General features: G+C 34.9%; 3 protein-coding genes across 4 annotated transcripts; 1 reads left to right on the top strand and 2 right to left on the bottom strand.

Moving 5' to 3' along the window:
- Positions 1–1,442: 1,442 nt before the first annotated feature.
- On the bottom strand, positions 1,443–3,802 carry LOC113078452 (probable tRNA(His) guanylyltransferase). Its single transcript, XM_026250766.1, has 6 exons — positions 3,341–3,802; positions 3,059–3,235; positions 2,736–2,905; positions 2,242–2,330; positions 1,741–1,848; positions 1,443–1,657 (listed from the first exon to the last, which is right to left on the bottom strand). The coding sequence occupies exons 1-6, from the start codon at positions 3,526–3,528 to the stop codon at positions 1,496–1,498; spliced, it is 894 nt and encodes a 297-aa protein (XP_026106551.1). The 5' UTR covers positions 3,529–3,802; the 3' UTR covers positions 1,443–1,495.
- A 540-nt stretch (positions 3,803–4,342) lies between these two features.
- Positions 4,343–5,132, bottom strand: LOC113078453 (probable pancreatic secretory proteinase inhibitor). Its single transcript, XM_026250767.1, has 4 exons — positions 5,070–5,132; positions 4,914–4,945; positions 4,700–4,812; positions 4,343–4,570 (listed from the first exon to the last, which is right to left on the bottom strand). The coding sequence occupies exons 1-4, from the start codon at positions 5,119–5,121 to the stop codon at positions 4,525–4,527; spliced, it is 243 nt and encodes an 80-aa protein (XP_026106552.1). The 5' UTR covers positions 5,122–5,132; the 3' UTR covers positions 4,343–4,524.
- Positions 5,133–6,414: 1,282 nt separating this feature from the next.
- Positions 6,415–12,339, top strand: LOC113078448 (protein NipSnap homolog 3A-like). Of its 2 annotated transcripts, none has more exons than XM_026250763.1 (6): positions 6,415–6,570; positions 7,705–7,912; positions 8,693–8,854; positions 9,140–9,289; positions 11,802–11,888; positions 12,018–12,339. In XM_026250763.1, exons 1-6 carry the CDS (start codon positions 6,493–6,495, stop codon positions 12,092–12,094), a joined length of 762 nt encoding a protein of 253 aa, XP_026106548.1. In that variant the 5' UTR covers positions 6,415–6,492; the 3' UTR covers positions 12,095–12,339. The 2 variants fall into 2 exon arrangements, with proteins under 2 accessions (XP_026106548.1, XP_026106547.1); XM_026250762.1 differs by having other exon boundaries at positions 6,421–6,570; positions 7,702–7,912.
- Positions 12,340–12,928: the final 589 nt, after the last annotated feature.

The raw sequence follows: 12,928 nt of genomic DNA, 5'->3' as shown, positions 1-12,928 counted from the left end.
ACACCCATCTATCTATCTATCTATCTATCTATCTATCTATCTATCTATCTATCTATCTATCTATCTATCTATCTATCTATCTATCCATCCATGCTTCATCCGTCTATTTACATTATCACATCTTTATTACAGTAACAGAATCCTACAATAAAAATTACATGATTTATGATGAAGAAAAATAACTCCTGAACTAATAGACGTCTTCGGTCTTTAGCTGGCATGTACAGTTGTTACACACAACATGCTGTTATACAGTACTCACTTATAATTTAAGCACAAAATGAGGTCAGGGTTACCCAATATAACCTTATATGAAATAAAATACTCCTTGACACCAAGTAACTAGCACAGAGTGAAGTGTAATTCATTAAAACGAAAATAAACTGAGATTTCCATCAGCAGCGTACATACCGGGAGAGCTATAATACTGACCTTTGCTTAAATATTAGTGGTAAAAATATCTGGTTCATGCTTGGTCTTGAAAGGCACTTACAGCTGTTACAGTGACGGTGTATATTTGCTGTCATAAGTTAAGCACGAAACAAGGTCAGGGATACCATATTACACACTACACACAACACTGTGTGTAATAATATACACCTTGGCTTCAAAACAGCTAGCAGAAAGAGTAGAGTAGAAGGGAGATGTTGGTGCTTGCAGTGATTCATTAAAACTGGAAGCACAGATAAGGAGAGAGAGATTTTGTGACCAGACTACATGCTGTGTGAGCAATAATTCTGTGACTTCATCTAATTGCGACTGACATCAAAGTACAGGAAGGACCTGCCGAGCACACGCTGTTAAAGAACTGTTAAAGCTTCAACATTACATTACAACTCTTGCTGTGGATTGAGCTCAACTTGAACAGTTTTTTAAACAACGCACAATTTTTATGTGCTTTTATGGAATTATAACATTCACATTTTTTATTTGAAATCACCCGGAAATTGGCCATTGGACATTTTACTTCGACCATAAAACTGTCACCAAAACTTTATTATAATTTAATTAATTTTTTCCTCTTCCTTTTTTTAAAGAAAAGGGGTCAATAATCGAAGTAATTGTTGTTGTAATCAGCATTATGCCACAAATGCTGTGGCCTAAGTGTAACCTGAAATATTTCTTAAAGTAATTATTTAATTTTCATTTCATTAAATGTGCCCCATCGTACAGGATATGTAATGACACTGAAATTTGGCTTGAGAAAAAAACTGACTTTTTAAAGTCATCTCCACACAGAAAGGAAACAGTAGGGGGTGAGGCGAAACAGATGCTCATCCCTGCAGGAGAGAATACGATCCTTGTGTTATTCCTTATCTCTTCTAGGAATCTTAAGAGGGGAAAATAACATGGCAACAACCCCCTTCATTCTGCTGCTTTTCCTCCAAACTATAAAAACTATAAAACACAAAGTAGAGTTTTTGATTTTTTTTATTAAATACCAAAGAGAAAAATCAACTTGCATTTGGTGTGGTACAGTCTTTCAACCATGTGATCAACACTGGTCGCTTTCCAGAATGTCTGGATGTTCTTCCCAGAACTGATCTCCAATGATATCAGAGGAATGACTTGTGACCTGCTTTCTTATCCGGGTTACATTCATTTCTGTCTCTCCTTCATCTTGCTTCTTGATCCATTTAGTTGTGGTTTCATTCACCTAAAAGTAAAGAATTTGAGAAATACAATTTTCACTTAAAATAATAGATAATTTAAAGAATTATTTTTGCAACTGCAGCTTACCTTTTCCCATATTAAAGTTGTGCCTTTTTTGTGCATTGGGGATTCATCATTGTAATTGATACTGAACTCAGAAAACAAGATCTCATTCTTATCTGCCGCTTGTGTTCCCTGTGTATGGGAAAAATCATGCAACATTTAGTTTCTTCATTACAGTTATGTAATGTGAACAGACAAAATAACTACTGAAAGTAGGTGTGTTTAATTAAACTTACATAGAAAAATAAAATATTTTAAGGCACAATTAGACATGTATGTATTATATTGGTAATTAAGAACTGATTATGTATCTGGTTATATGTTTATTGGATAATATTCCTAAAAGACAGACAAAACCTAGTCTGCTTTTATAAACTGTGATGGTCATATTACATTAGTGACAAGCACTCTCAATCCAGATTCTCGAACCAAATCTATATGATAACTGGTCTAGAAAAGAAAACAAATCAGAACAAACATTAAAAAAAACCTCAAATAAACAAATAATACTTTAATTGATCATACACTAAGTCTCTCCTCAGCTTGTATTTTGGTCAGTCCACCTTTCTGAACCAGCGTCCAAAATGTTGTGTTGTACAAATTGTTAATGTGACCTGTATAGAAATAACAAATGTGAAATTTACAAAAAAATGTGCAATTCTGAAACTATTCTAAATCCATTGTTATATATTGAAATAGTCTCTATAGCTAGATGTTAATTTCTAAGACCCCTAAAAAGAATGGATTTTATTTTGCATTTATATTTTAATGCATACTCAAAATAAAACAATATATTTGTTATAAAAATATATAATGTGTGTACATTCATGCTCCATTACAAGCAAACATGTTAATACAACAACCATATTAACAATCAAAGGCTTGTCATTAAAAAAGTACAATCACAGGAAAAAGCTAAAGTCAACAATGATTCTACTTCATTCTATTATACAGTTTTAAGCATGTTACAGTCAAACACATTTTATAACTTAATCCATTTACAAAATACATTCACTTACAATCTGCCTGTCTCCAGCTTAGATAGTCTCTTAGGTTACGATTGCTCGGATACAGAACCACCCTGCCATCAAAGCTGGGGGGGTACAGTAGCGGCTGCTCCCCAAAATACTCCTTCCAGTAGTAAACAAAGCTAGAGGAAAACTGGGACGTCACATGGGTCATTAGTTTACTGTAGAGAGAAACGAAAATATTTAATGGGTGAGTTTCCTAGAAAGCATAACACTGCACAACTTCACTTCACTTCCAGCTGTGGTGTTTTCCATTAAGATAATAATGGTAACTAATGCAGATTCTGTCAATGTCTTTATTTACAGCATTGTACCTGGCCCTTCTTTTGAACCAAGTGGTGGATCTTTTGAACACAAAGCTGAACTCATCACTCTGTCCATAGGCTATAGTGATGTCTTCCAGCTCTTCCATGACTGAACGGGCACTGAGGCTCATCAAACCCAGAGCTCGGTTATCATTGGGTTTCATGAAGTTATGCTGCTCAGAAAACCTGGAATCAAAAAGATCACTTTGAAAATCACTTCAGTCATCACTCCTCTAAATTGTGAAAACACAAGACTGCAATAGCATTTTTTAGGTATACAGAAGCACTTACTTGTGGAAGTTGCGTCCATCTAGCCGAACCACAATGTAACAGTTTCTCAAACATGTATCGTCGAGCTCAAAGTTTCTCACGTATTCAAATTTGCTTTTGGCCATGCCAGATGATGTACTGAAATTACGATTTAAGGGTGTCTTGTGGTCTGCAAGTCCTCTAAAGTTGATCGATAACAGTCTTAGCATAAGGATATTCAGGAAAAATACGAGTTATTTAATATGTTTAACTTAAATCATGCTGTTAGTTCTGAAAATGTGTGAGGCGTAACCGGATTGCTGTCATTAATCAAATGTTTATTTTCTTATCTCGTGATGAACTCCAACGAGTGTTTATCATAAAACGCGTTGTATTTTTACATATTCAACACTATGCTGTTTACAAAATATTATTCTTCACCCGGAAGTATGTAGTATGAAAACATGTGCGTAAGCGGCATAGACGGTAAGCGGTCATTGTATTGGTACGTCACCTTATAGAGTCCCTCAAACAAATACAGTTCTGAAAATGTTGTTCCGCCACACAGTTTACGAAACATCCGTTGCTTTAGAAGATTTAAAAAACGTAATGACTTGCATCTGACACAAATCCACAAATTCAATTTTTAATAGAATGAGATGTTTCCTTGGTAATTTTGAAGAGAGTTAAAAGATCATGCAAAGAAAAGTAAAACAAAGTGAAGCTGGTCAGTCTTACATTTGTTTGGCCAAGTATGTTTATTTTATTAGCAAAAAAGGGTAAATGTATAAATGCTTGTCTTCCCACTGTTTGTCATCTGTTATCATGTCACATTTCCATTTTTGTTATATTTTGTTATATTTAGAAAAATAAGCGGTAACTCCAAATCTTCACTCCTAAAACATTGCACTCAAAGCAAGCTCCTTCAGAAATAAAGGAATACATTTATATTATAGAAATACATATTTTAAAGAAAGACAGTATCATGATATCTTAAAGACTTAAAAAGACTTAGAAAATGAAACGCTATTCACTCAAAGTCACTGAGATGTGATAAAACTGACACTTTTAGTGCTAATATTTTTAATTTTATCATTTGCTAGGTGTTCACACATCCACTGTTTATAGGTATACTGATCACATCCCCTAGATGACCATAGCAAACAACACTCTTAAACAAACATAGATATGAAAAGCAAAGCGTTGATTTCATAAGGTCCTCCACCTCAGCATTGTTCGTCTTTCACAATCAAAATGTCTGCATTAGTGTGCCTAAAAAACAAAAACCCTTTCAGTGATTCAAAATCCCAGCATCCGTTCCATAACTCTTACTAACTAACAGCAAAATCCGTACAGTAATGCTGTTATCCCACACAAACAGAAGCAAATCAATGGACTTACATTCTCTGCACACACAGGGTGCATTCATTGACGTATGTGATGCCATCATTACCACATACGGGAGAATAGTTGAGAGGGCATGCTTGATTGACACTCAAAGCCCCACACGCAGGCTGTCAGATAAAAAAAAAAACATACACAATGCATAGTTCTGCATCATAAATCATCTTCTAATAGGTGTTTGTTCTGAGTTTTAGTGCATAAATGGACTTACCCTGCGGTGGAGTCTTGATTTATCCTCTGCACCTGAAAAAATGTGTACTGTCGGATTAATCTCATTGCAATAATTCTGTAGTAAATTGCAAATGACACACATAAATGATTCAAATAATAGCAGTGCTTTTTAAAAATTCCAATAGGAGTGACCTACCTACAGAGAGGATGAGGAGCAGGTTCATCAGAACCACTGCTGTTCCAGTCATACTTAAATGAAAGAACTCTAATGACTTCCAGCTCGTTTATGAGTATTGTATTGTTGATGCCCAGCCACATATAGTTTGAAAGTGAGGAGGAGGAGGAGAGGAGCTGATATTTTCATGGCTCTCTGCCCCACCTACCCACCATCAACAACACTGAGAACAGAGCCTCTCTATTGTCTCTCTCTTTATTAAGGGATAAACATTCCAGTCTGTCCAAAAATTGCTGAGCACAATCCAAAATGCATTGGTCTGTATAATATCCCTCAAAACAGGTCTGGCTGGGAGGTGTGTCCCTGTTTATTGGCCCCAAAGTGAAATGAATGGAATTCCACAAACATGGAATGCAGTTAACAATAATTATGTAATGTAAAATTTCACTACATAATTTAGCAGTGAATATTGGATTGATAAACACTTTGAACTTAAAAATGCATATGTCTAGCAAAAGAGAACCACGTCTTGAAAATTTCTGAAATATCATTTTTAATTCTTATGAAAAAGTGCAAAATGGAACTCCCGATTTTAACAATTATATAGAGCTATAGAGGTAGAGTCAAAATATGGCCCAAAACAAAACAGAAATTCTGGCAAATTTAACCAAAAATAAATCAAGTAATTAAAGCAAGTAAGTATTCAAATATAAGGTACTATATTCTACATAATTTTTTTTAAACTACAATTATTATTATATAATTGTTGAATACCCCCTCCCCCCCCAAACAGGCTATCTTTGAATAACTTAATACATTGAAAATTGATCAAAATAATAATAATAATAATAATAATGATTGATGAAAGAAGTGCATACAGGTTTGGAATGGTGAGTAAATTATGACAATTGTTGTTTTTGGTGGTCAATCGTTTTAATAACTTATATTAACTTAAAAAAATCACAGATCATCGTATTGATACTTTTATGGATTTTTAATGTGTTTTGGAGTTTGAAAGCTGTAAATTTAATATGTCCTTGTGTGTGTGTCCTGCAATAAATAAATAAAGATTCTGCATATTGTGATGTTTTTAAATGCTATGAAAAAAAAATTCTAGCATTTTTAAGGCAAACTGCATTTGTATTTGTAGATTAGTATTTGTTTACGTCAGAAACATCTAACGCGAGAACCTCTTTCCTTATGCTGTACGTTTTTTAATAAATGTAATACATTTAAGGTTGATAACAACAACATAAATAAATAAATAAATAAAAACAACTCACTAAAATACATTTACATATTGCACAAGAGCTGATTTTATACAGCGAATTTGTGCATTGGTACTTTCCGGCTTCCGTAGTGACAGTGAACTTCGTTCAGTCCTGCACGTCTCGTCTGACTTGTCAATCACGCTGAAGGTACTGTTCAGAGACAAACTGATAAAATGATACAATTACGCGCTTTTTTCCGGAACGCGTCACGTCACGCAGAACACTGTTTGTCTGTGAAAAGCCGACCTACGGTGAGTTTAATCATAGATTTACACATGGGGAAATGGCTCACATTCAACAGTTCAGGTTTTCTTTACAGAACAATTGTATGATTCTGAACCTGTGTTACTTTTTAATGGCACTGAATTAAAAGACAAACGATAGTTTTTGGAGGTGTGTCAGAGGACGCCCCACCACTGTAGTCATATGATCATGTAACTCCATTGTTACATTGTTTGTTAAGACCTTGGCAGGGTCATGGGTTGCAAAAGCATGGAATAATCGCAGAAGTGTTTCATAGACACAATGTGTTTTATTAAAAAGGACCATATTTTTAATGCATATATTAATAAGTGAGTTCCAAATGTTCCAGGCTACTGGTAAAATTGCTTATATTTTACATTCTACTACAAAAATGTATAACTAAATAGATCATGAGCATTACAGTTTCTGTGAAAAGTTGAAATGTCTTAATATGACTCTTCACGGCAGCAGCAGAGCTACATGAGCTCCAAACATTTGTCAAACCTAATGTCCTTGTTCAACAGCATGATTTGAGAAAGATCCAAAGAATATCTAGTGAAAATTAGGAAAACCTGACCTTTAGTGGAGTTCACAAGATTGATTTATAATGCAAATAAATGCAAAAACACATTTTCTTTCTTCTTTCATTTTCATCTTTAAAGGTCCAAAAGAAAATGAATTCCCAATGTGGTCTGACATTTTTTGACCCTTCTATATTTATACACAGTGTGTCTAGCTGTTCAGTTTTTAACATGTCCTTGCATGGAGTTATTAAATGCTGTATATCATATATACAGGATAAAGGGACATAATTTCCAGGCCTTTGTACTTCAGTGGAAATTGACTTGTCTAAGCCTGTAGAATGTAAACATTTGTACATTTTATCTTAAACATCACATGTTAGTTTCAAGGTTTTTAAAATCCACTCATTGTTTAGAATGAGGGGCCGTTGCCTTAAAAAATCCTAGGAAATTGAAATAAAAAAGAAGCAGAAGCCTGGAGCTGTGTTTTCTTTGAGTCAGTTTTATGTGATCTCATGGTTCATATATATTCAGACAAGTGTAGATCTTGTATCGAAGTTGAACCGTTCCAGTAATGACCACATGGTGACACTAGCAGTTTGTTTTCCATTTCCCAAGCAGCCCAAGGCATGGATCTCCACTGGACCTCAGCAGCAGAACGGAACCTTCTATGAGTTCCGCACCTATTACATCCAGCCACATCTCAACGCTGCCTTCCTCAAACTGACCAATGAGAAGATCCACCTGCGGACAGCCCACTCAGAGCTCGTTGGATACTGGAGTGTGGAATATGGAGGTCTTAATCAGGTTTTCCACATCTGGAAGTATGGTGAGAATGACTGAATTCTTCAATGTTTAATCTATGCTTTTAAAAAGTTTATAGGATTCATAAATAAGGAAAATGCAACAAAACATTTCTCTTCTAGGGAGCCTTACTCTTAAATTCTAGTGGTTGGGAGGTGTCCCACATTACTACTTATTTAAAACACTTGTGCTGTGCTGGCAATTCTTTCCCTGGTCAAATATTACTAAAAAAACTAATGTTAATCTCTCATTATGCTATATTATCACCAAATTGTGGATCAAAAATTTTTTTTTCAGATTATGCACCCCAGTTTTTTAAGTGAGTAATCTCAAAATGACCACAAGGATTTTTTTTCACACTCAGAAACTGAGTTCAGATCAATGAGGCCTACAATTGATCCGTTCCAGAAAAGTAAAACAAAAAATGTACTAACTGAAAGAACAAGACAAAAAAATTACAAGCATTTTTTGTAGTCTGGAAGTTTTGATTGGGAACAGCACAGTTATGCAAGATGGAAAAATAAAAAGTACAAAAATATTGGTGGGAGGTTTTTATACCCTTTGTGACCAGTCATTTTTAGTCTAATGTGATAACATTAACTTGCATTTTCATGAAAAATAAAATCCTCTCCAGGTCAAAATGTCCATAACACAAATGAGGTATAATAATTTTAAACATTCTTAGTTAACAAGTAATCTTACTAAGATAATATGCATTTTATTTAAAATGTCTAAAAGCACAATGCAGCTCACTTGCTACTCTATAAGAAACACTTCTTTCTGTTTTTATTGTGATGGTGTTTAGACAGCTATGCTCAGCGTGCATCTGTGCGGGCAGCCCTGGCTCAAGACCCCAACTGGATTGAGCAGTACATCTCTAAAGCGCTGCCCATGCTGAGCTCTCAGGATAATGAGGTGTTGTACCTCGTACCATGGAGCAAAGTTCAGAAGCCACCCAAAGATGGAGGTGACAACTATGTGCATTAACATTCATACACTGATTTTCAGAGGGCTACCAGTGCATGCTCGCATGGTACTATGGGTGATATAAACATAATCAAATAAAAAAAAAAACTTATACATTGATCATAATGATTGTTTTCAAAGAGGTTTCCCAAATAGTCCCCTTTCTGTCATTATAATTCTGCATACAAATTCATAAATTATTAACAAAACAAAGTTGCACAGATTTCAAATATTCTAGGCAAAATTATCTAATTGGCTTTTTATTTTAAATCTTGTTTATTTGCAGGAGTTTTCGAGCTGTCCACCTTCCAGATGAAGCCAGGCGGTCCTGCGGTGTGGGGCAAGGCGTTTCAGGCAGCAGTGGGCATCCGCACCGGGTCACGATATGCCCACGCAGTTGGGGTTTTTCACTCTGAATTTGGACCGCTCAATCAAGGTGAGTGTATGTTTGTTTGTTTTTTTTGGGGGGGGGGGGCACTTTTAGTCTACGAAGTAGACAACGGTACAGACATTCATAATGTAAAAAAATATTTATATTCATGAAATAATCTTGGAATAATTGCTATATCAGTTCATAGTGAATCAAAATTCAGTGTTAAAGGGATAGTTCACACAAAAATCAAAATGATGTCATTAATGGGCTAGGTGCACAAGATGGCGCCGGTGAGCTTCAGCGACGCGAGTGTGTGCATACTTATTTCCGGTCCTGCGACACACGCATTGACTGTAAGGGAAACTTACATACGAAACTTGGCTAGATGGATATAATTCATGTTTTTCAAATTTAACAGCGAATAGTGGTATATCAAAGACACGAGGAAACTTCCTCCCTAAATTTTTGCGTACCTCTGTGTGGAAATTAATCAAGATACAACGCAGAGATTGTTTTATCCTTCTGTTGATTATGCAGATCAGAGTCAGCTTCAGGTTAATCAGTCCACAGGGATTTCTTCTTTTCAAACACAAACCACTCAAATATGCAATACTTTACATTTTCGGAGAGCTGATTTTGTTCTGACTGTTATCTATAAGATCATAAGGCTTCTGACTGTCAAACGAGACAGATATTTCTAATAAAGTATGTATGTTTTATTAACTTTATAACTTTGTAAAATTTAACGTAATGCTCTTATGGTAGGTTTGCATTAATTAAAAGATCGCTGTTTGCATTCATGTGTGTTTTTATCAATGTTTATCTGTTTTTTTAAAATATCTGTAGCATAAATAATTTTGTCTATAAGCAGCGCATGTATTTTGTTACAAATTCTTCAGATAAAACAATTATTAAAATTAGTCATGTGTTAGTTTTATTATTTTATAGCCCTTTTTTTTTCATTTCAAAATGTTTGATGCAAAGTTGACTATCTCAAATAATAAAATTTGTTGTGTAAATGATGATGAAAAACAAACTAATGTATGTGCACAATTGAGAAATGTGAAGATAAATCACAGCCCATGTCTTACAAGGTGAACATTTCATTAAACAAAAAAATAACAATCAATGTAATACAAACATTTTCGATAAATAAGTAATTTTTACATTTACATAATTTGTATAATGTTAAAATAAATTATGTATCTGTGTGTACACACCATGAGTTCAATTTTCATTTCGTGAACAGTATAGGAACAATAGTGTATTTAATTCATTCACCGGACCCAAACATACACAGTTTCAAATGCATTGGCTCAGTTAACATTTATAGAATAGTAATAATAGCAGTGTAAATCTTATTTGCATTTGAAGTGATATTATAAATCCTGTAAATATATATAGAAGGTAATATTTGAATTTCTCTGGTTCTCTGCACTGGCGTTTAGCACAACCGGAAATATTTACGCACACTCTCGCAAGACCGGAAATCCAAGATGGCGGAGATATGCAACTAGCCCATAACTCACCCTCATGTCGTTCCAAACCCGTAAGACCTCCATTCATCTTCTGAACACAGTTTAAGATTTTAGATCAGTCCCTCCATTGAAGCTGTGTGTACGGTTTACTGTCCATGTCCAGAAAAGTACGAAAAACATCTTCAAAGTAGTCCATGTGACATCAGAGGGTCGGTTAGAATTTTTTGAAGCATCGAAAATGCATTTTGGTCCAAAAATAGCAAAAACTACGACTTTATTCAGCATTGTCTTCTCTTCCGTGTCTGTTGTGAGCGAGTTAAAAACAAAGCAGTTTGTCATATCTGGTTCACGAACGAATCATTCGATGTAACCGGATCTTTTTGAACCAATTCACCAAATTGAACTGAATCGTTTTAAACGGTTCGCATCTCTAATACGCATTAATCCACAAATGACTTAAGCTGTTAACTTGTTTAATGTGACTGACACTCCCTCTGAGTTCAAACAAACCAATATCCCGGAGTAATGCATGCACTCAAACACTACATTGACTGAACTACTGTGAAGAGAGAACTGAAGATGAACACCGTGCCGAGCCAGATAATGACTCATTCACGAGTCAAGAACCGGTTGCATAAATTTGTAGTTTTTGCTATTTTTGGACCAAAATGTATTGTCGATGCTTCAAAATATTCTAACTGACCCTCTGATGTCACATGGACTACTTGATGATGTTTTTCTTGCCTTTCTGGACATGGACATTATACCGTACATACAGTTTCAATGGAGGGACTGAGAGCTCTCGGACTAAATCTAAAATATCTTAAACTGTGTTCAGAAGATGAACTGAGGTCTTACGGGTTTGGAACGACATGAGGGTGAGTTATTAATTACATAATTAAGATTTTTGGGTGAACTAACCCTTTAACATTACAGGAATAAATTACATTTTTAAATACAGAACTATTTAATAGCAATTGTTTCTCAATATTACTGCATGTTTGATCAAATAAATACAGCCTTGGTGAGCTTTATATATATATATATATATATATATATATATATATATATTTATGTTCTGTTATTTCCATGCACAGTGCATGTTTTATGGTGGTATGAGAGTGCAGACGAGCGGGCATCGATACGGCGTACATCTCATGAAGACGCCAGAGTGGTGGCGGCAGGTCAATCTTAAATATAACTCATTACACAGGACATTATCATACCATTATTATCAGAGCATTCTGGGAATTTCTGTCTCTGAAAAATTATGTATTTCTATTTTACTGTTTGTATTTTCTATTTTTTTGCAGTAAGGGAAAGTGCGGTGTACCTGGTATCACAGAAGAACAAACTCATGTTCCCCTGCGCTTTCTCACCAATGAAATAAAATGGGTTCATGCTTTGACTCCAGACTTATGTAAATGTAGAGGAAATTTGTATTTATGCAGTGCATGAGATCAGTGAACTGATAAACCGATTAAATTCTAGCAAGTTTCTGCTGATGGTCAAATAATGTTTGTGATTCAAAATAATGCTTTGCATCACAGTAAGACTTCTGTCTTCAAGCTACTGCACAGTGTTTCACAATGTCATTCTGTTTCTAAATAAATGCTTACATATCAAAGTCAGAAATGTCAAAATGTGCATTTTTTCATCAATAGCTTCTTTTGGTTACATTTTAAGCAGTCTGACGCTGAAAACAAACCATCTGTTGAACGTCACAGATCAAACAGTGTTAGGGTTGTAGAATTGTCATTTAATTGTCTAAATACAGTAAGTGTACAAAGCGAGTAACATACAATCCACAGCCATAAATTTGAAATGTAAACAGGTATTAAATGAGGAACATCACTGTGGCACTAAAACGTTTTTTTCCTTGAAGGTTTTTTTGTTGTTGTTGTTGTTCTGTGGTTTTGGTCGAACCCAAACCAATACTAAACCGTAAATGACAAACAGCAAAAACATTGTCTGTGGAGAATCCAGTGCAAAAAGATTAACACATTTTGACTTTAAATAAATTCCAATTAACACAGCAAGTAAAGTGCTTGGATGAAAGGCGGACAACGCTGTCACCAATCCCAATGAGATCCAAAATACTGATTTAACAATCCAATGTATGGACAGAGATCACACTTACTGTAATGAACAGCTATGTTATACAGCTGGAATCAGTGTTGTTTATTGATTTCTGAATTTAATTGTCCAGAGATCCAATGAAGGG

Source organism: Carassius auratus, unplaced genomic scaffold (genome assembly GCF_003368295.1).
Source record: "Carassius auratus strain Wakin unplaced genomic scaffold, ASM336829v1 scaf_tig00025751, whole genome shotgun sequence".
Lineage (NCBI taxonomy): Eukaryota > Metazoa > Chordata > Actinopteri > Cypriniformes > Cyprinidae > Carassius > Carassius auratus.
Note: the sequence above shows the minus strand (reverse complement) of the source record. Positions and strands in the feature narration are given on the sequence as shown.

Coding starts and splice junctions, on each gene's coding strand:
- LOC113078452 (XM_026250766.1), bottom strand. CDS start 3,528: ATGCTAAGACTGTTATCGATCAACTTTAGAGGACTTGCAGACCACAAG. Junction 2,906..3,058: donor TGGTTCAAAAGAAGGGCCAG/GTACAATGCTGT, acceptor TTCTCTCTACAG/TAAACTAATGACCCATGTGA. Junction 2,331..2,735: donor AAGCTGGAGACAGGCAGATT/GTAAGTGAATGT, acceptor ATTTCTATACAG/GTCACATTAACAATTTGTAC.
- LOC113078453 (XM_026250767.1), bottom strand. CDS start 5,121: ATGACTGGAACAGCAGTGGTTCTGATGAACCTGCTCCTCATCCTCTCT. Junction 4,946..5,069: donor GCTCCTCATCCTCTCTGTAG/GTAGGTCACTCC, acceptor ACATTTTTTCAG/GTGCAGAGGATAAATCAAGA. Junction 4,571..4,699: donor ACCCTGTGTGTGCAGAGAAT/GTAAGTCCATTG, acceptor TTTGTTTTTTAG/GCACACTAATGCAGACATTT.
- LOC113078448 (XM_026250762.1), top strand. CDS start 6,493: ATGATACAATTACGCGCTTTTTTCCGGAACGCGTCACGTCACGCAGAA. Junction 6,571..7,701: donor CTGTGAAAAGCCGACCTACG/GTGAGTTTAATC, acceptor CCATTTCCCAAG/CAGCCCAAGGCATGGATCTC. Junction 9,290..11,801: donor ATTTGGACCGCTCAATCAAG/GTGAGTGTATGT, acceptor TTCCATGCACAG/TGCATGTTTTATGGTGGTAT.